Source organism: Chelonoidis abingdonii, chromosome 3, assembly GCF_003597395.2.
Source record: "Chelonoidis abingdonii isolate Lonesome George chromosome 3, CheloAbing_2.0, whole genome shotgun sequence".
NCBI lineage: Eukaryota > Metazoa > Chordata > Testudines > Testudinidae > Chelonoidis > Chelonoidis abingdonii.
In genome coordinates this window covers 78,487,774-78,507,654 of record NC_133771.1, presented here as the reverse complement: position 1 = coordinate 78,507,654, position 19,881 = coordinate 78,487,774, and the positions used below count along the sequence as shown (strand labels likewise).

The following is a 19,881-nucleotide window of genomic DNA, read 5'->3' as shown; positions in this document are numbered from 1 at the left end:
TGGTAGCTTTGGACCATGGACGCAAACAATCGATTTCGGGATCCCACTGTGGACGCGCTAAACCGATTTTATTAGATCTGTTTTGTAATATCGGTTTAAGCTAATTCGAAATAATCGTGCAGTGTAGACGTACCCTTAGTGTAGTGTCAGGGGAATATTGAACTCTGCTTCTGTCTAGGTTGCAGAAATTTATGATGATATGAAAGAAAATGTATAGGAGTGCCTAAAAGGGTTTTGCTCATTCTCTCTCTTGTATTAGTTGATTAGTATGTACAATGAGGAAATCTCATAGGGTTAGAACTAACGATAAACTGAAGTCATGTTCAGAACAGGAAAAACTGGGTTCTGGTGGCTTTTGCTGGAAAATCCCAGTACAGTGGAACAGTTAACCTGCAGACAGTATTCTACACTATGTGATATTTCAACGTTTCTAACTAACTGTACGAGGTGGTTGTGCCTCCATCAACCAGCTTCTAACATGAACACAAATATTTAAGCTGATTTTATATTTTCCAGTTTGGAAATTACTCAGAATACCCAGCACACATTGTCATAAACATCCTGCATTTCCCAGACACCCGAGGCTTCATCTGCTCTTCCCACCTCCTCCTCCAATGGATAACTCTTTTTTAAACCACCTGCCCATGCTCCCACTGAAATTGGTGACAATAATCCTATTGCCTTCAATGGGAGAGGGTGAACTGTTCAATATTTACTTAAGACTGTCACTTTCCAAATTAATTGTTCCTTTTCTCACAAGCTTCTTCAGCAAAAAATTGAAATTTCTCTTTAACCTGTTGGAAGAATAATAAAGAACAGCAATTCAAGTGAGACCTGGAGATTTTTGACTGGCAAAGCAAATTTAATAAAGACTCCTTTTAACAGAATACATCTTCCATTCAACCAACCAACCATTTAGATTGAAATACAGTAAAGTCCCTTTGAAAACATATCTCATTCAGGGTAAACCTTCACTTCATAGGAGGATAACATACAAAAGAAAACCAACCTGACAAAGCATAAATCTCTTAAATGAATTATTTTTCTGTTTAAACCATAAACCATAATACATTTCAGAGGAAAGTGGAGGCCTCTGAAACAAATACCTATTACAAGAATCATCATACTGCAGCAAAATGATTCATTTGGCAGGCTTCAGCAGTGCACAGTCACTTCTTAGACAAAGTAAAAATAAAGCATAAGCCAAAGGGAATGGATAGGTAGGAAAGGTTTGTCTAATGTGTACCAGTCTTTTATTAACACCAGATCCAGTTTGCACAACACTTTACTGGGATAATCTAGGGCCCGGATCTGCAACCCGTATTTCTGTTGAGTAGTACTTACTCCCCTGAATTTCAATAATCTCAGTGGGACTATTTGCATAACTAAGTGCTATGCAGTGTGAACAAGTGCTTCAGAATGAAGGCCAACATTTAGTATTCTGGGCAGGGCCGACGGGTGGGAGGAAGCCGGTACAAATTACCAGGGCCTGGCGGTCTGGAAGGGAGCCCGGGGCCTGGCTTCCCCGGCTTCGTCGGGCCTGTTTAGCTGGTCTGCCCTTGGTGGGGGACTCGAAAAAAATTTTTCACCAGGGCCCGAACTCACTCTCGGCGGCCCTGATTCTGGGTGATATTCCACATTCATACCAAGATGTATATTTTACCACAGAGCTAGCTTTCCATCAGGCCAATAATCCTCAGGGCCTCAAGACTTACGCAAGCTCTTCATCAAACCCTTTTGCGGGCTGCTTTGTAGAGGAGTTGGGGGGTCAATGTGCTGCACAGTTGTAACTTGTTTTCACTACATTCTAGGACATTAGCTTATTGCCAGTGGGTGGACAATCTTCATGAGACCCAGAAGATGCTTTCATGCCGTGGCCCCTTTAGTGACCTGCTGAAGTGGATTCTGTGCCACCTAACAAAAGGAATTGTGAAACGAGAAATGTACGGCCATGGCATCGGCCGCTTCTCGGAGGAAGAGATATACAAGCTGATGGAGAAAGACATGCGGTCACTAGCAGGTCTCTTGGGTAATGTACAACCCATTATATTCTGCACAGTCACTTTTTGCATGATTAGATTTACTGGTAATGCTCTCTGCCAGGCTGTTTAAACATTACATTTTGTTTCTAAACTATATGTACAGCCTATCATGGCACTATCATTCCATGTCTGTCTTCCTAGTTAAGATTAGGATGTCACTTTTTTTCTTGCTGCCATTGTACATGTATATTGCCAAATTCTGCCACCAGAGGCATACACTCATCTCCTTTTATCTTCACTGGGAATTCTTTGTGTGTGTGTATGAGGGCAGAACTTGGCCCAGGGCTTTTTAACAGCAAATATTTGTAAAGCTGGTGTTTGAAAATCACTTGAAGGTATTATAGTTGTTTTGATGAGTTGAGAATTTGATTGACATTAACAGTCTTTGAGCGAGCTGTTTACTAACAAGTTATAACTGTTATTCGGTTGGCATACAAACTGGGGGTTGAGCTGCTGGTGAGACATGGGTTTGTACTGTCAGAGTGATGGTGTAGGACTTGTTTGTTGCAGCAGGTGGACCTTTATGGTATGTCTACACTAGCCACTGGATTGGTGAGTAGTGATTGATCTATCGGGGATCGATGTATCGCATCTCATCTAGACACGATACATCGATCCCCGAATACACTCCCTGTCGACTCTGGAATTCCACTAGGGTGAGAAGTGGAAGTAGAGTCGATGAGGGAGTGGCGGCCGTTGATCCCGCGCCACGAGGATGCAAAGTAGGCAATCTAAGTCGATCCAAGATACGTCGACTTCAGCTATACTATTCTCGTAGCTGAAGTTGCATATCTTAGATCAATTCCCCACCTCCCCCCAAGTGTAGATCAGGCCTAGTGACCAAACTGAACCAAATTAGTGACCACCTTAAAAGTTTTTTGGTTTTCTCCTTCAAAAAATCTAGTCTACACCACTCATGTGCGCTCCCTTCTCCACCCCCAACCCCTAAGGAATACTATTCAGTTGACTGCTTGATATAGCAGGAGTGATACTCTGTAGCAGAAAAGAAGAATTTTAGTTCCTTAATCTTATCCTTTTTTGCTGTCCTCTAATCTTTCCTCTGTTTCATACGTGTATTGTAAAGTTAATAGGGTAAAACTTAATCAAGTTAGCTCATGCCTAGCTGTGTGGGATGAAATCCTATTGGAGCAATGTTGATATACAAGGAATTTATGAAATGCACATCTTTTATTCGTTAACAATGCTTTTTCCACTCTTGATCCTGTTTTTCATAACATCTTTTCCAGCTCTTTGCTAGCTTCAGCTACATCATTCTTTCTCTGGGATTCACAGTATGAATCATAGAATTTAAGTCCAGAAGAGACCATTATGTTATCTAATCTAACCTGTATATTGCAGGCTACTAAATTTCTCCCCTGTAGTGAGCCCAATAACTTGTGTGTGACTAAAGCATCTTTTCCAGAAATGTACCCAGTTTTGATTTATAAACATCAAGAATCCACCACTTCCCTTTTCAGTTTGTTCCAGTGATCAATCCATCTCACTGTTAAAAATTGCTACCTAATTTCTGACTTGAATTTGTCTCGTTTCAGTTTCCAGCCATTGGTTCCCATGATGGCTTTCTCTACTAGATATGAGCCCTTTAGTACACGATATTTTCTCCCTGTAAAGGGACTTAAACTGTGTAATCAAGTCACCTTTCAATCTTTTTGATCTTCTTAAATCTCTCAGTGGTATTTTCTGTAGCCCTCAAATAATTTTTATGGTTCTTTTCTGCATCCTCTACAATTGTACAACATTCTTTTAAAAATAGAATTGTATACAGTATTCCATTCTCACCAATGCCCCTACTTCCACTCACTGCTCCCCTGTTTGTACATGGAAGAATCACATTAGCCCTTTTTGCCATACCATCGCATTGGGAGTGCATGCTATTTATTGTTATTTTATTTATTTGAATGATCATAGTGTCTAGGGGCCCAGTCATGGAACAGGACCCTATTGTGTTAGGCGCTGTACAAACAGAGAACAAAGATGGTTCTTGCCCCAAAAGTTTATAATCTAAGAATAAGACAAGAAACAACAGATGGATACAGACTGACCAGCAAGGAAATACAAGGAAACAGAGAGAGTATTGGCTGGCATAGTAGGCTGAGGTTTCAGCACACCAGCTATTCTAACTCATAAATCCTTTTCAGATACTCTGCTTTCAGGATACAGTCCTCATTCTGTAGGTATGGCCTGCATTCCTTGTACCCAGGAGGGTGACCACCTTTTCAAAAGGCAGAAGCAGGACACATGCAAGAATCTCACCCCCTTTGTGGCCACACCCCTGTTCCTCCTCATCCCTGATGCCCCACCCCCTGCTCCTCCTCTTCCCTGAGGCCTCACCTTCTGCTTCTTCTCTTTCCCCTGAGGCCTTGCCCCCTGGCCAGGCCAGAACCCTGAGCTGGGCTGTGGTAAGAGCAGCCCAGGAAGCCCAGACCGTTGTGGGAAGCACTGGACCCTTCACCTGCCCTGGGCTATGATGATTCTTTGTGCCTAGTAGGGCCTCAAGGCGATGGGGGGCTAAGGCCCACCTCAGCTTCTCCTCCAGGAAGAGGCTGGCACTGCTCCTGAGCTTTGGGCAGCCATGAAGCAGCACCACAGGGAATCCAGGACAAACAGTGTCCTGGAGTCATTCAGCCTGGGACCGGGACTTGAACCCTGCATTTCAGGACTGTCCTGCCTAATGCAGTACAGGTGGTCACTGTAGTACCTAGATCTGCAACTTTTCATTTGTCTGTATTAAAGTGTATTTTGTTCGAATGGGCCCAAGTGATCCATGTCACTCTGCATGACTGCCCTGTCTTCATCATTATTACTACTCCTCCAATCTTTGTAATCTACAGATTTTATCAATAGTGATTTGATATTTACTTCCAGGTCATTGATTAAAATGTTGAATAGCACTGGACTTAATCCCAGTTCCTGAAGAACCCCGCTGGAGATACCCCTCTTTATTAGTTATTTCCCTTTGATGACTACTTTGTGAGATCTGCCAGTTAACTAGTTCTTAATCTGCTTAACTTTTGTTTTCTTGATATTACATAATGCTATTTTTAAATCAGAATGTCAAGTAGTACTAAGCTCAATGTCTTAAAGTAGTTTAAACTAATTTTATATAACTGTTACTATATCTATATATCTATATTGATATAAGCATGCAACTATATTAGATAACTTTATTGCAGTTATCTTTAGCAACCAAACTTGCAATCTCATCAAAGAATGAAATCAGGGCTATTTTTCATAAACCCTGTTGACTAGCATTAATTATATTCATATATTTTAATTCTCTTTCAATTGAATCCTATATCAGATTTCTATTGTTTTTCCTGGGATTTATGTTAGGCTGTCTGGCATCTGGTTACCTGGATCATCCTGTTTGTCTTTTTTGAATATTGGCACATTCCAATCTTATGGAATTTTCCTGGTATTCCAATATTTATTAAAAATTAACATCATTGGTCTAGAGATCTTCTCAGCTATCTCTTTTAGGACACTTGGGTGCATGGTTATCTAGGGCCTGCTAATTTTAAAACTTTTATCCCTAGTAGAGGTTGTCTAAAATCCTCTTCACTAGAGATGTGTGGAAAAAGGGAATTCTGTTTTGAAGAGGATTTCAATATTTTGAAATTTGGTTTAATTCTGATTGATTGAGAAATTTGGTTTCATTCCTGGCTGAGTTCCATCAGAACTTTGGCAAAATTAGACTGTCTCTAGAAAAGTTCCAATTTTGTTGCATATGCAGATTCTGAGGAGGGATTGTTTTGCTAGAATTGTGCTGACCAGCTCTACTCCTTAGCTGATAATGGCCTGGAAGGTTCTTCATCATTGTCATTAGTATATCATCATCCTTCTTTCCAAATATAGAACAAAAATATTTATTGAACACTTCTGCCTTTTATGTGTCATTATTAACAATCTTACCCTTTCCATATAGCAATGGATCTGTACCATTATTAGGATTTCTTTTGTTCTTAACATACTTAAACTCCCTTTTATTGTCCTTTGTCCTGCCAGCCCTGGATTTTCCCTGTTGTCTTTAGCTTCCCTTATCATCGTTCAGTACCCTATAACTTCTGATTCATATTGATGATATCTTTCTTCTCTTTTCCCCATTTGTTATATTTTGCTTTTTTTTTAAATTTCTAATTGCAGCCCTCACTTTGCCACTGATGCCCAGGATGGGCTTGTAGTCAAACTTTTCCTCTTTCTTGATTTTGGAAATATGGCTTTTTGACCATTTGATAAACTTGTCTTAAAGAGTTCCCAATTATCATTCACATTTCTGTCTAAATTTGTTCTCCCAGTCATTTTTGCCCAAATTTTCCTTTTGAAGCATCATGAGTGTGTGTATTTCTGGTTGAAACTGTCTTCTGTTTGCCCATATTGAATGCAATCAGGCCATCATCACTGGTTCCCAGGCAACCGCAAACTTCCAGTCCAGTGATTAATTTATCATAAAGAAGTCCAAAATAGTTATCTTATGTTGGATGCAATACTTTTGGTGTTAGAAAAATTATCATCTACAATTTTTCCTACTAGCTATGTGAGACCTCCACCACATATCTTCCAAACTGTGCTTCTCGGGGTGCAGTGGTGGCAATATTACTTCTTTTCAAAGAGTGTGTTTAGAGGAGATCTTAGCAAATGTGCGTTCACTACATCTGTGGAACTGCCACTAATTGGAAAATCAAGAGATCAATAGGGATCTCCTACAATATTCTGCATTCCTTCCAACAGCTGGAACACTATGTAAATAAAGATACATCTGGCCTTATTTGCAGAGATTCACAGCTCCAGCAGCTGATATTGAAGACAGCTGCAAATCAGGCCACATGTAAATTAAATGAATAAGCAAATTAGAATTGGTTGAACTATACATTTTGAATTTAGCCCTTGTTGGGTAGCTAATCAGTTGTAAACTCATCCCAACTTTCTGGGAATGAATTCATTATTCGTAAGTAGAGGAAAGATGGTTTGATGGCTAGCCGAGGACTTGGGTGAGTATCACTGGGCTCTTTGTTTGTGAACTAGTTGCTAGGATTCATTTATTTTTCCTAAAATGGCTTTAATTTGTTTAGCAGTTTTGTGGTATAAAATAAAGCAGTGTCTCCCTCCACTTCCCCCCATTTCAAAATGCTGTTGGGTCATTCTCTGCAATGGAATGGCTTTACTTTCCACATTGTCTTGTCATATATCTGAAAATGATACATTTTATAATATGCCTAGGTACAGTGTGCTGAATTAAGTGCTAGTCCTTATTTCCTAGTTTATATAGTTTGAAATCAGACCCATAATCAAGCAATAAGACTTTACAGATACTTCTCCTAGCTTATTATTGCAGATCTTGGGTAATGTAATAAGTAAGACATCAGTCAGAAGCGCATGTGAATAGCTGCTTGAGAAGCACAATAATCCTTGGAAGTGCAGTGTCAAATATCTTGTTGTAAATGTTCATTTATAAATAAAAATGAGGCAAAATGAATTTATAAATAAAAAACAATCAGAGCTTAACATTATGATGACATCTTGGTAGCCAGTCAGAAAACTCTATTTGTGATCTAATCTTCTCTCCTAAAACTGGTTGATCACCTTTTTTTGGTTTGTTTTGTTAAATTGTCAGTATAACAGCATGATAGCAGAACACACTGAATGTTTTTAGGACACTGGCGATCTGCATGAAATTTGTATTCTTAATAATGAACAGAGTGTGACCCAGGGTGCCTATGGCAGCCCTCACTGAAAATGCCAAAGTCAGAGTAGGCTGCAAAAGGGAGAGCAGATATTCCCCAAACTGGTGGTTAACACTGAAGTTAAACTCACCAACAAGTCACAAACTGTACCTCTGATCCCCTACACTGGTTATCAAGAAGCAAAGAAAGAAAGAAAAATTACACAGCCTCCTTTATTGCATTCCAGTTCTCTGGCTCCCAGTCAGCACATAGGTCCAGTACAGTGAGAAATTATTTAAAAACTCTGCTCACTATACACAATGTTCTTCCGACTCCAAAGAGCCAGCCACGTTATCAGGTCAGTATTAGTTTGGATCTTATCCAAAATACCACACTGCCAACCAGTTGTGTGTGTCTCAAACTAAAGGTTTAATATAAAGAAAAAAGAGAACAAGAAGGGAGTTGTTAAATGATAAAGCACTCAGATATATACAGAGCAGTATTGGTGAGTTTGCTGGCTTGAAAGTCCCTCTGGAATACATCCACAGCTTGAATGGGTCTGTCTGTCCTTTGTTCAGAGCTTCAGTTTGTTGCAAAGTTACTCCAGAGGTAAGAAGCAGGAATGAAGACAAAATGGAGATGATGCAGCTGCCCTTTATTCCTTTTACCATGTGGCTTGTACCTCCTGTGTCCCAAACACAAGTTTCACAGCACATGGCATGGAAAAGCCTTAGGGTTCTCTGCTCACATGCATACCACATGCCTTGCTGACTTATAAGGTGTTGTCCCTGGCCGTTCAATGGGTTCATTGTACAGCTGATGGGCCATCGAACAAGCTAGGTAGTGCTGATGCCAATCTGTCTAGGGGTGTCACCCAGAAACACAGATATACCCTACATATCTATAACTCACAATACAAAGGTGATACAAACATATAAACAAGATTATCATATTTAGTGAATTGTAACTTTTCTAGGGATACCTTACATGGTGTATCTGGTAAGATTCATTGCACTTTTATAATATTGGTATCAACAGTATCATAAAGTGTCTCCCATATTCCATACAGTGTCACACAGAGAAACACAGAAATTTACATAGTAGTTAAAGAGCAACATAAAATACTTTTTCGGAATGGTCTAATATCACTGGGTCAAATTTTGGCCCTCCCATTTGTCTTGCTCCCCAGGTGTTATTCCCACTAATTTTAATGCAGTTTTTTGTGGCCCTGATCAACGATAGGGTGTCAGAATCTGGTCCTTTGTCTTTACAAAACGATTCTCCCTATGATTGACAAACCCTATCTAGGCTTAATTTTTTTCAGCTGATACAAGTGTCATTCAGGCACTACAGCAGTGGGAGCCATATAGGCGCCTAGACAGATAAATAGCACTGCTGCAAGTGTTCTCCTTAGTGTGTGGATATCTTGACATAATCACCTAGGCTGGGATTTTTAAAGGTGTATATTGGAGTTAGATGTCCAGATCCTAGGAAATTCAGTGACAGCTGTTGGGTACCTAACTCCCTTAGGCTCCTTTGGAAAATCCAGTCTTGGATGCTGATTGTGTCTGCATCTCTACACAGAGGAGACCCCCTACATTGTGGCTTATAATCGTCCTATGTGAAGGGAGGCTCAGCTGTCTCCCCAGCAGCATCCACCCCCAGACTTCGAAAAAGGTTCTTGGTGTACTGTCCCACATGGAAGAGACATTTACATTCTGTTGGTCCACTTTGTAATGGAGATCCTCCTTTAAGGGGCAGTTGTTGCTAGGGACTGTGTGTGGGGGGCAGGGTGGGGAGACAGTTCTCAAGATCCAGAGCTCCTGTGAAATCATAAGGCCGCAGTGCAAAGGGTCCTGGCCTCCTGCTGATTCCCTGCGGTGAGGGGTATCCATGAGGTTTGCAGTCTAACCAGAGGTGAAAGTAAGCTAGTTCGGTCTGTTACAGGGTACTGGCAAGAGCCAGCATACAGCTGACTGTACCAGCAGGGGGCAGCTTCCCTGGGCTGGCAATTTAAAAGGACCCTGACCTCTGGACAGTGGCCAGAGCTCCTGGCCCTTTAAATTGCCACCAGAGCCCTGCTGCCGGAGCCCTGCAGTAGATGCGGCGGCCAGGAGCCCCAGGGCTCCAGCAGAGATTTAAAGGGCCTGGGGCTCCCGGCTGCTGCCTCAGCTACCGCTACCATGGGGCTCCAGCAGTGATTTAAAGGGTCCGGGGCTCCCAGCTACTGCAACCGGAGCCTCGGGCCCTTTAAATCACTGTTTAAAGGGACCGGGGATTTAAAGGCCTCACCCCTTCCGGTTGAGGCCCCACACTCCTGCTCAGGAGCCCAGCCCTGCGTACCGGTAAGTCCCTTAAGTTACTTTCGCCCCTGAGTCTAAAGCTATAGCATGTTCCATAGAGGTGCAATTGCCCTGACCCTTACAATTCAATAAAAAGCTCTATCGGGTTCCCCACCTATCTTCTCCCTTCCATGAGTTTTCCCACAGGAGTGGGCAATTGGTTCTTGGTTCTTAATTAGAAAAACTCAGGGCAACAGTAGGAGGATTAAAGTGCTGCCTAAATCCTAATGCAAAGTGGCTGCTTATCTTGAGTTGATTTTGAGATGGTTACAGATCAGATTACTTTGGAGCCCCTTTTGCAGCATGACAAATATGCACTGGAGCAACAATATTTATTTTTAGCTCCAAAAATAGTTTCCATAAAGGAATAACTTGGCTGCTGCCCAGTCTCTCTGTGTGGAAGGGGTGGAAATATTTACCTTGCTTGGTTTGAAGCTGAGCTTTACTCCTCACCTGGTGGTAGCGTAATATTGCAAAGTTCTGAAGCAGACTTCAACATGTGTGTGGTGTCAGTAAGTGCATGCATAGAATAGGGTCAAAGTCGAATTTTATATAGCCCCTTTTGTACTGAAAATATCCCAGAAGGCCTGGCAAAACAGCAGATTAGTAAACATTACAGTTCATGCTTGCTTAACTTTGGACACCAAGGACTAGATCGTCAATGGTTGTAAATCAACAGAGAGAGATCAATTTATACCACATTAAGATGTGGGCTAGGAGCTTTTTAGTCAATTTTTCTTACTAGAATTTTTTTCTGCAGTTTTCAGAAAGCCCTTCCACACAGATTACTGCCAGAGATGCAACTTTTATCAGAAAGATGGTATAGTTTGTGATCTGCTGTATCGTCTATATATCTTAGGTATTTAAATGGCCCACATTATCAAACTATCTTAGCACTGATCTTTAATGAATGTATCCTCAGAAAACGCTGGGAAAAAAAAGGAAATAATATTAGTTCCATTTTACAGATGGGGAACTGAAGCATAGAGGGATCAATGGTGGTATCCACACAGGGACTTTAGTAGATTTCTGTGATTTCTTTTACAGTTGCAAATGAGCAAGAGATTTTAATGAATCTGTTAACTGGCCACCCAGCTGTTCTCAGCTAGCAGTATACCACAGGCATCATGGCCGAGGTGGATTCTGAGTAGGGACTTGAGGGCACTGGCTCTGAGTCAGCACAGGGAGCGCATTTCATGCTTATGGGGCAACAGTGAAGTAAGTGCACTGGCGGTTGTGGGAGGTGAGCACTCTGAGAGATGCAGTTTAAATTATCTTTGTGGGGCAGGGTGGTTTGTCCTTTTATTGCACTTGTCCTAATCCCTGTGGAGAATTCTGTTTCTCTTCTTTTTAATTATATAAAATCTTAAAGGAGAAGTTCTCAGGGAAATTCTGATAGTCAAGAATCAGGTTTCTTAACATCTCTTGGGGCTAGATCAGGGATTGGCAACCTTTGGCCCGCGGTAAGCACCATGGTGGGTCGGGCCAGTTTGTACCTGCCGTGTCTGCAGGTTCGGCCGATTGTGGCTCCCACTGGCCACGGTTTGCCGCTCCAGGCCAATGGGGACTGCGGGAAGCGGTGCAGGCCGAGGGATGTGGAAGCTGTGATCGGCCGAACCTGCGGATGCTACAGGTTAACAAACCGGCCCGGCCCACCAGAGTGCTTTCCCTGGCAGGCTGCGTGCCAAAGGTTGCCAATCCCTGTGCTAGCCTGATGAATGCTAGCATGAGTATAAATTGTAGTGTAGCTATGATAGCTTGGGCTATGCTGGCATGACTCAGCTGTGCCAATATGTACTCATGGGGTTCAGGTGGATTTGTATTTGGCATGGCTATGCTGTGATGCAGCAGCTTGTGCTGCTGTGGCTACACAGTCTCAGTGACCTAGCCTGAGTATGTGTATGTGAACTGTGAATTGCCCCCGAGCTTGTAGTGTAGATGTAGCCTCAGTGATGACTTGCCTTATGGCTCTGCTGTAACGATGGCATGTTGGGAGTCCCTGCTTACACCTGAATCCAGAGTCCAAGTAACCCATGCAGAAGTGTCAGAGGGTGTTTTTATTTCCTTTTAATCCCTTCCTAAGGCATGTAGTCCTAGTTACAGTCTTGTCTGCATTTGTTTTTAGGGATCTGAGAACAAAATTTCAGAAGAATGAGGTTGGGAACCCCATTTCTCTTCTCACATGTCTGGTATTATGCTTTAACGGTCTGAAGAGATCTGCTGAGATTTTCTGTCTGCCCGCTCCCAGCGAGGAGTGCTGCAGGTGTGAGATGAGGCCATTGGCAGGAGAGTAGGTGAATATAATAGTCACTACCTTCCCTGGCTGTACCAACATCTACATACAGCAAGGTGGACTGATTTAAATCCAAGTGATATAAGGATGATTTAAGCCAGAAACCAGGAAACCTTGATTTAACTCACCTTGTTTTGCATTTGTACTTTTGTTATTTTCCTAAAGAAAGGTTATTCTCTTTGATCTATAAACATTAAAACATGTTGATTTGCAACTAGAGATAGCCTTTAGACTAAATTTGGTACTCTCTTTTGTTAACCATGAGGAAGCACTATATCCGTACATATTTATTTAATAAATTATATAGCTTAACACACATTTATTCAGATTCTTAATTTTTGCATCTTATCGTGTTAGAGAATAGTGAATGGTGCATTTCTTATTTACGGGATAATGATGAAATTTTTACTCATGACTTGTGTCAAGCTGCATTTGGACAGAAATTTGAATTAAATTAATAATGTGCAAAACCAACATTTAATAGTTTTTATGTTACTTGTTTTTCTTAGGTACTTATTTAAGTTTATTACAATATGTTTTGCATTTAAAACTAACTGATGTAGTAAACAAAGCAAAGCAAGCATTATATATAGTTAGTGAATTGAACTGATTGTTTCTTGTCACAATGTCCTTCCAGGTTTCAGGCTTTGTCTACACTAGCACTATTGTCAGTAAAACTTTTGTCAGTCAGGGACGTGAAAAAACATACCCTGACCGACAAAAGTTTCACCAATGAAAGCACCGGTGTGGACAGCACTGTGTTTTCAGGAGACGCTCTCCCGCCAACATAGCTACCACCACTTTTTAGGGGTGGTTTAATTATGCCGATGGGAGAGCTCGCTCCCGACAGAATAGAGCAGCTACATGGGAGACCTTACAGCAACGCAGCTGAAGCGGTACAGCTCTACCACTGTATGGTCTGTTGTATAGACAAAGCCTTAGAATTAGTAGATCTCATCCTCTCACATCTAGTTTTTATTCATAGATTGGAAGAAGAAAACAAGCTTTCCTGATTTTTCAACTCCCTGTTGTTTTCTAGCATTTGAATGAACTTGTCATTGAACTGAACTATCTGAATAAGTTGAAATGAAGAAAATATTCACTCTGCACCTGCAGAAGAGGCTACTGTTGTAAAAAGTTGGATTAGCACTTCAGCAACACTTGCTGCTGGGGTGCTTAGCTAATGACTTTCACTAATTCACTGGTATGACTTTCTTTAAAACTTCAGCAGCAAACATCATTGGCTTAATATTATTTTTTATTTAATTTAAATGATTTTAATACATTATGGTAAGCTTAGACCTTAAGCGAGGCTGTCATAATTTCACATAGATTTATTTTTTAAAATAAAAATATGTTTAAATGAAAATACTCAATTTAAATTAATAAATTCTGATTTTTAAAATTTTATTATTATTTTTTAAAATCCACCCTGAAATGCAGCATTACTTCCCAGCATAACACTGTTCTGGACTTGAGTGTGAAGCAAAATTAAATTGTGTTCAGTTCCTGGTGTTGGCAGGTAAAATGGGATTTTAGCTCAAAGTGTGTAACTGTGGTGTTGGGAACAACTTTTGAGATTTGTACAAGATGGTTCAAGACTAGACACAATGTAACTACCACAAAGACATTTGCCGTATTTCCTGCTGCCAAGAGGGATTGTTTACCTGAATGTTCTATTTAGACAATGGGCTTATGTAGTAACTGGCCCTTTTATAAGGAAAAAGTGTTCAATTTTAATATTCTCTTTGACTTCTTAGAGGAAGTTGTCATTCTCTGTTATTCACAAAGCTGTATTGCTACGGTAGGACGCTTGAGTAGTAGAGTGTACAGCTTTGCTTAAAGTGGTTTAATACACCTAAAGCTAGTAACCCCAACAAACCAGAGCAATGTAAACCAAACCGAGGAAGACTATCCTTGAGAAGTGGGATGAATAGATTTGGATGATTCAGATACATACAGTATTGGATACACCTTTCCTGATGATGATTCTGAATTTTTTTCAAAAGAATCTTCTTTCATACCTTACTGTGTTATGATTATAATTATTTATTTGTATCGTAGTAGCACCTAGGAGCCCCAGTCGTAGACCAGGATCTTTTGTGCTAGGCGCTGTACAAACTGAACAAAAAAGACAGTTTTGCCCTGCAGACCTTACAGTCCAAGGAATGTGACTTTTACATGTGACTGCCATTTCAGTTCCATAGAAAATGTATGACAAAATGCCATTACTTAGGGCTAGCTCCTGCTAGTTAGGTACAGCCTGGGGAAGGGAGCAGAGCACTATAGCACCTCCCCAGCAGTCCAGATAGAACTGCTCTTTAGTGGCTTGGCTGAAATGACTTACTGATCTCAGTTTCATTTCTAATGAACTAGTGTCCCCATCATACTGTTGCACCATCGTTGGCAATTTCAGCAGAAGGACCAAGTGACTGAGTGGGACTGAGAATAAAATAACCTATTAATCCCCCTGGATTTGAAATCCAGATTGTAGGGCATTTCTGGGACAGTGTAGGGAAGCTTCCGCTGCTCCTTTCCACAGGGCCCGCTTTAGGAAGTGCGGGGCCCAATTCGAACAGTTTTGACGGGGCCCCGGCAGGGATGACTAAAAAAAAACCAAACCAAAACAACAACAAAAAATACCTGTAGAAAAACACGTGGGGCTTGTATTCACCAGGCGGTGCTCTGAGTCTTCGGCGGCACTTCGGTGGTGAGTCCTTCACTCGCTCCAGGTCTTTGGCGGCAGCGAAGGACCCGCCACTGAAGTGCTGCTGAAGACCCAGACCAGGCGAAGGACCAGCCACCGAAGTGCCGCTGGAGACCCGAAGCACTGCTAGGTGAGTAAAAATTAAAAAGGCACCTCTAGCCAGGGAAGGGATTGTCACTGGGTGCAGGGCCCTCTTAGGCGCAGGGCCCAATTCGGGGGAATTGGTGGAATTGGCCTAAAGCCAGCCCTGCCTTCCCATGTTGTGCCTGGTCTGTGGATAAGCAGAAGAATTCGAACTCCAGGACTGTCATTCTGGTACCTTTCACAAGCAGTTTAAATTGCTGTAAAACTTGTGGCTGAAATGGGTAGGTGTTTGTGAGATCTAACAGTACTGGCTAGAGCCAAGCATAGTGTGAATAGGCATTTTGCAAACTTCCTCACCAATCCAGGGGCATGCAGTAGCCTGGAACTGCAACACACTTAACTATTCCAGCACTAGGCCTCTTTTGAGCAGTAGTTGCCAATCGCACCCAATGGGGTGATGGTTTGGATTTGGACAAATATTAAGTAAGTGCTCGGTTGAAGTCACCCACTCTCATTTTCACTTGTAATCTGAGGAAGGACCTGAAACCAGATCTCCACTGGTAAAAGACTAGTGCAGAATACCCATGGGCTGCCATGGGCATCCTTTCAGCAAAGATGTTAATCATGGATCAGCTTTGATTTTTTCCTAACAGGAGGAAATCACACATTCCACCACTACTGATAGCATTGAAGGCCCTGAATGCAGCAAAACTGACTCAGTGTGTATTCTCTGCATGCCATGGTGGATTCTGCTACTTAGTGCATAGGGGATGGCAGAAAGAAGGGGAGCAGACGGCCTGGTGGTTCTGTAACACTATACATCAATTAGCCAACTGACTTGCACAGGATTACATAGCAGTAATGGAGTCCATTCCTGGGAACCTTTTCTGTGCCCAAGCCAAAATTTGGCCCACATGCAGTTACTAAAGAATAGAGAACCGGATATTTTTGGGGAGCATACAGGCTGCCAGTCAAATTGTTTCAGTAAGACACATGTTAAAAATGCAATCCTTATTTATAGTTAGGGGAGGTACCTGCAGGTCCATAACTATTCATCATTTTACCGTTTACAGGTGACAAGAAGTACATCATGGGACCAAAGCTTTCCACTCTCGATGCCACTGTCTTTGGGCACCTGGCTCAAGCAATGTGGACATTACCAGGGACTAGACCTGAGAGACTAATCAAAGGTAAGACAATCCTAGAGATTTGGACATTTCTTGTGGTAGCATTCTCTGCTTGTAGGCCTAGGGCAGGCTTTCAGGGAGATCTCATTATAATATGCAGGAGAACACTGTCAGGATCACATGACATTTAAAGACACAATGAACCTAGAAGTTCAGCTAGAGTGTCCTGTCTTTTGATGTACTCGTAATATTGTTTTTCTATCCAAAGGTGCCTTCATTTTCTCCCATGAAATTCTTCACATTAGTTGCTCCTATTGCTGTACTTGGTAGCTTACATACTATAGCAAAGTGTTTGACAATGAAATCACTATGGGCTCGATGCTGCCTGTCTTGCTTACACTGAGTAGTATCATATTCTGCAAGTAGTCTCAGTGAAATCAGAACCTTAATCACTACTGCAGATCCAGGAAGAAGAAGGAGCCCATCTTGACTTTTGGATCCCACCTTTCATTGGTAAACTGAGCACGTTTGATCTGGAGTCATAGACACATGATAAATTTGAAGGCTCCCCCATCCCCGAGCCATTTAACATAAATTTTCAGAGCAAAACTGCACATTAAAAAAAGGGTGATAGAATATAAGGGGGGCGTGGCATGAAATAGTTTTAGTAGAAGAAGGATAGAATCTGGTCCTATGTAGGGGCTAAATATGATAATAAATTTGGAGGAACAGAATCAAATTTGGAATTTTAAACACATTTGTAAAGAGTTTTGAGATCTATTGATGAAAAACACTGTATATAAGAGCTAGGTATTATTGTTGTTGCTATTATATGCTTCTCTTCTGTGACTTTGATCTCTGAAGGATCTCAGGCAAAATCTTAGAGGACCTATGAATTTCAAGAACTAGCCTTATATTGATTAAAACCCAGCTGCCCTACCAAAATAATCAGATGGACACTCTCATCCCTTACAATACTCTCCAGTCTGGCTCCCCCTAAGCAGGTAGCTGCTCATGTTATGAAATACTGCACACAACAAGTGTTTTTCCTGGATGTACTGTTGTGTTTTGTCCTTCACTGAGGTTTCTATAATATCTTCAAAAATATATAAGAAAAATACTTTCATTCCATCCTTCCATCCCTAATGTGTACAATACCTAAAGTTGTGCTACAGTGACCATGTAAAAATTCGGTGTGTCAAACGCCAAATTTATCTTCCAAACAGTACTAGCATCTTGTGGTCCAAACCCAAAATATGCCTTCAATTGCACACCATTCTTTTAATAAATACATAGAATATGAATGGCCAAATTCTGTCTTTGGATGCCAGGTTTGTACAAAATGCATAACAATTTTATTGTGACAGATTTATAAAATAAGTAATCTTTTTCCTGTGAGCCACATTCATGAAGATTAATTCTAATTGCTTAACTTTATAGCTACACTCATGCATAATCCTTTCATTTTGACCCTGCTTACCACAGGTACGTCAATCGAGTCACAACCATTTGCATTTTTCATTTGACTGAACTTGTAAACGGTACCGTTACTATGTTTGATCGTATCTTAGCCTTTTAGAAAGAGATCTCTAATGTCTCCCTGGAAACAAGCCAGGAAGATTTCTTTTAAGACAGCTCCTGTGAATTTTCTTTGCAGTGAACATGATCACAGGATTAATGACTAGGAGTATTTACACTGGCTTATTTTACTATGTTGCAGGTGAACTGATTAACCTTGCTATGTACTGTGAAAGAATAAGGAGGAAATTCTGGCCAGAGTGGCACCAGGACGACGATAACACGTTGTATGAATCTGAGGAAAGTAGTGAAGCTAGCAAGACTCACACCCCATTGCAGGACTTCAGCTTTTATTCAAGGACAGAAACATTTGATGAGGAGGGGACAGAGAACAGTATTTCCCAAACCCCTGACACGGATTATACTGGACACTCTCTCTTTGATTCTGATATGGACTTGGATGACTATACAGATCACGCACAATGCAAGTGATGTATCCAAGCACTTCTCCGTTTGTGTCAGAAATGCCACTTCTTGGGACCAGTCCAACTTTCCCACATTCATGCCAGTGTGGAAGAGATCATTGTGCTTGACACATTTCACATGCTACCTGGACTATTTCACCCTTATTTCATTTTGTAAATCCATTCAGATGGAGCCTAGGTTAAACAATTAGAACAAAAATAGGCAAACAAGAGATCCATAGGGTAGAAGGATCTTAGGCCTACATATTGCTCCCACTGAAAACAGATTCCAAAATAATGTGAGTAAACCTACCACAGATAGAGCAGAGAGGTCACGAGAGCTGCTTTGTGTTGAACTTCTCATCTTCACGGCGGGGGTTGACAGAAAGGGAAAAGGGTTTATTGGAATTCCCCTCTCCCTCCTTGGTAAGCAGTGATTGCACTGTATTAATGCAACAGGATGCCAGGGCAACTTTACTCAACAGCTTCTTGCACTCTGGGTGTGTAAGTTACACGTGTGTGTGTATAGAAGAGGAGTAGGGGTTTGGTCTCCAGTGCTTTCACAGATTGTCCATCAATAAAGGCAAGAAGAAAATGTGCTCATGCAAAAAGCAACATTTTATAGTTCCTATTCTGTACAATAGCTTGAAATCTTTCAGTTTTATAACTTTTTTTTAGTTGAAAGGGAGACTTCAAAGTATTTTAAATTATTACCTAACAATCCCCTTAGGAGTCTTGGCTAACCCCCCTCTCAGGTATATATACTCTGTCCATCCAAATTCCCCTTACAGTTTCGATTATGTCAAGTGTTCTTTCCACTGCGAACTGTTGTTTAGCCTTGCTAGATACTACTGAGTTAAACACCTAGAGTGCACCTCCCCAGAGTCAACTGCATTGCAGTGCTGGACACTTCAGTCTCTATAGCAGGGATTGGCAACCTTTGGCATGCAGCCCTCCCGGGTAAGCACCCTGGCAGACTGGGCTGGTTTGTTTACCTGCCGCATCCACAAGTTTTGCCGATAGTGGCTCCCACTGGCCACAGTTCACAGCTCCAGGCCAATGGTGGCTGCGGGAAGTGGCGGCCAGCACATCCCTAGGCCTGCACTGCTTCCCGCAGTCCCCATTGGCCTGGAGCGGTGAACTGAAGCCAGTAGTAGCCCTGATCGGCTGAACCTGCAGACATGGCAGGTAAACAAACTGGCCTGGCCTGCCAGGGTGCTTACCCTAGCAGGCCACATGCCAAAGGTTGCTGATCCCTGCTTTGTAGTTTTTGTGTATCAGTTGGCAAAGTTTGCGAAGCACTTTGGAGTGCTGCAGGGTATAAGACACTATGTAAATTCAAGATACCAGATCCTCAGAAGTGCCAGAGGAGAACTCAACATGGGAAAGCTAAGTAGGTCATCTGCATTGGGTCTAGGGCACCTGACGCGCTATCTATAACCAGGTGGCTGAGAGTGGGTAGTACAGTGGGTGGCATAGTATAGCTATGCCAGTTCTGTAGCCTGTGTAGATTTCCCCATGCCAGACTGGATTCTCACACTGATTTCAGGCAGAGAAAAAGCATATGAGGAATTAAAGCATGACAAGGTGTTTGTAAATATATTTAAGAAAAATCATATTTTG

General features: G+C 41.7%; 1 protein-coding gene across 2 annotated transcripts in view; it reads left to right on the top strand.

Moving 5' to 3' along the window:
• The window catches only part of FAXC (failed axon connections homolog, metaxin like GST domain containing), a 40,930-nt gene extending 21,685 nt beyond the window's left edge, over positions 1–19,245 (top strand). For both annotated transcript variants that reach the window (XM_032780137.2, XM_032780138.2), the window contains exons 4-6: positions 1,812–2,029; positions 16,223–16,339; positions 17,997–19,245. In XM_032780137.2, the coding sequence (XP_032636028.1) occupies positions 1,812–2,029; positions 16,223–16,339; positions 17,997–18,286 (625 nt within the window). In that variant the 3' untranslated portion in view covers positions 18,287–19,245. The remainder of the gene's footprint in view (positions 1–1,811; positions 2,030–16,222; positions 16,340–17,996) is intronic.
• The last annotated feature ends 636 nt before the right edge of the window (positions 19,246–19,881 follow it).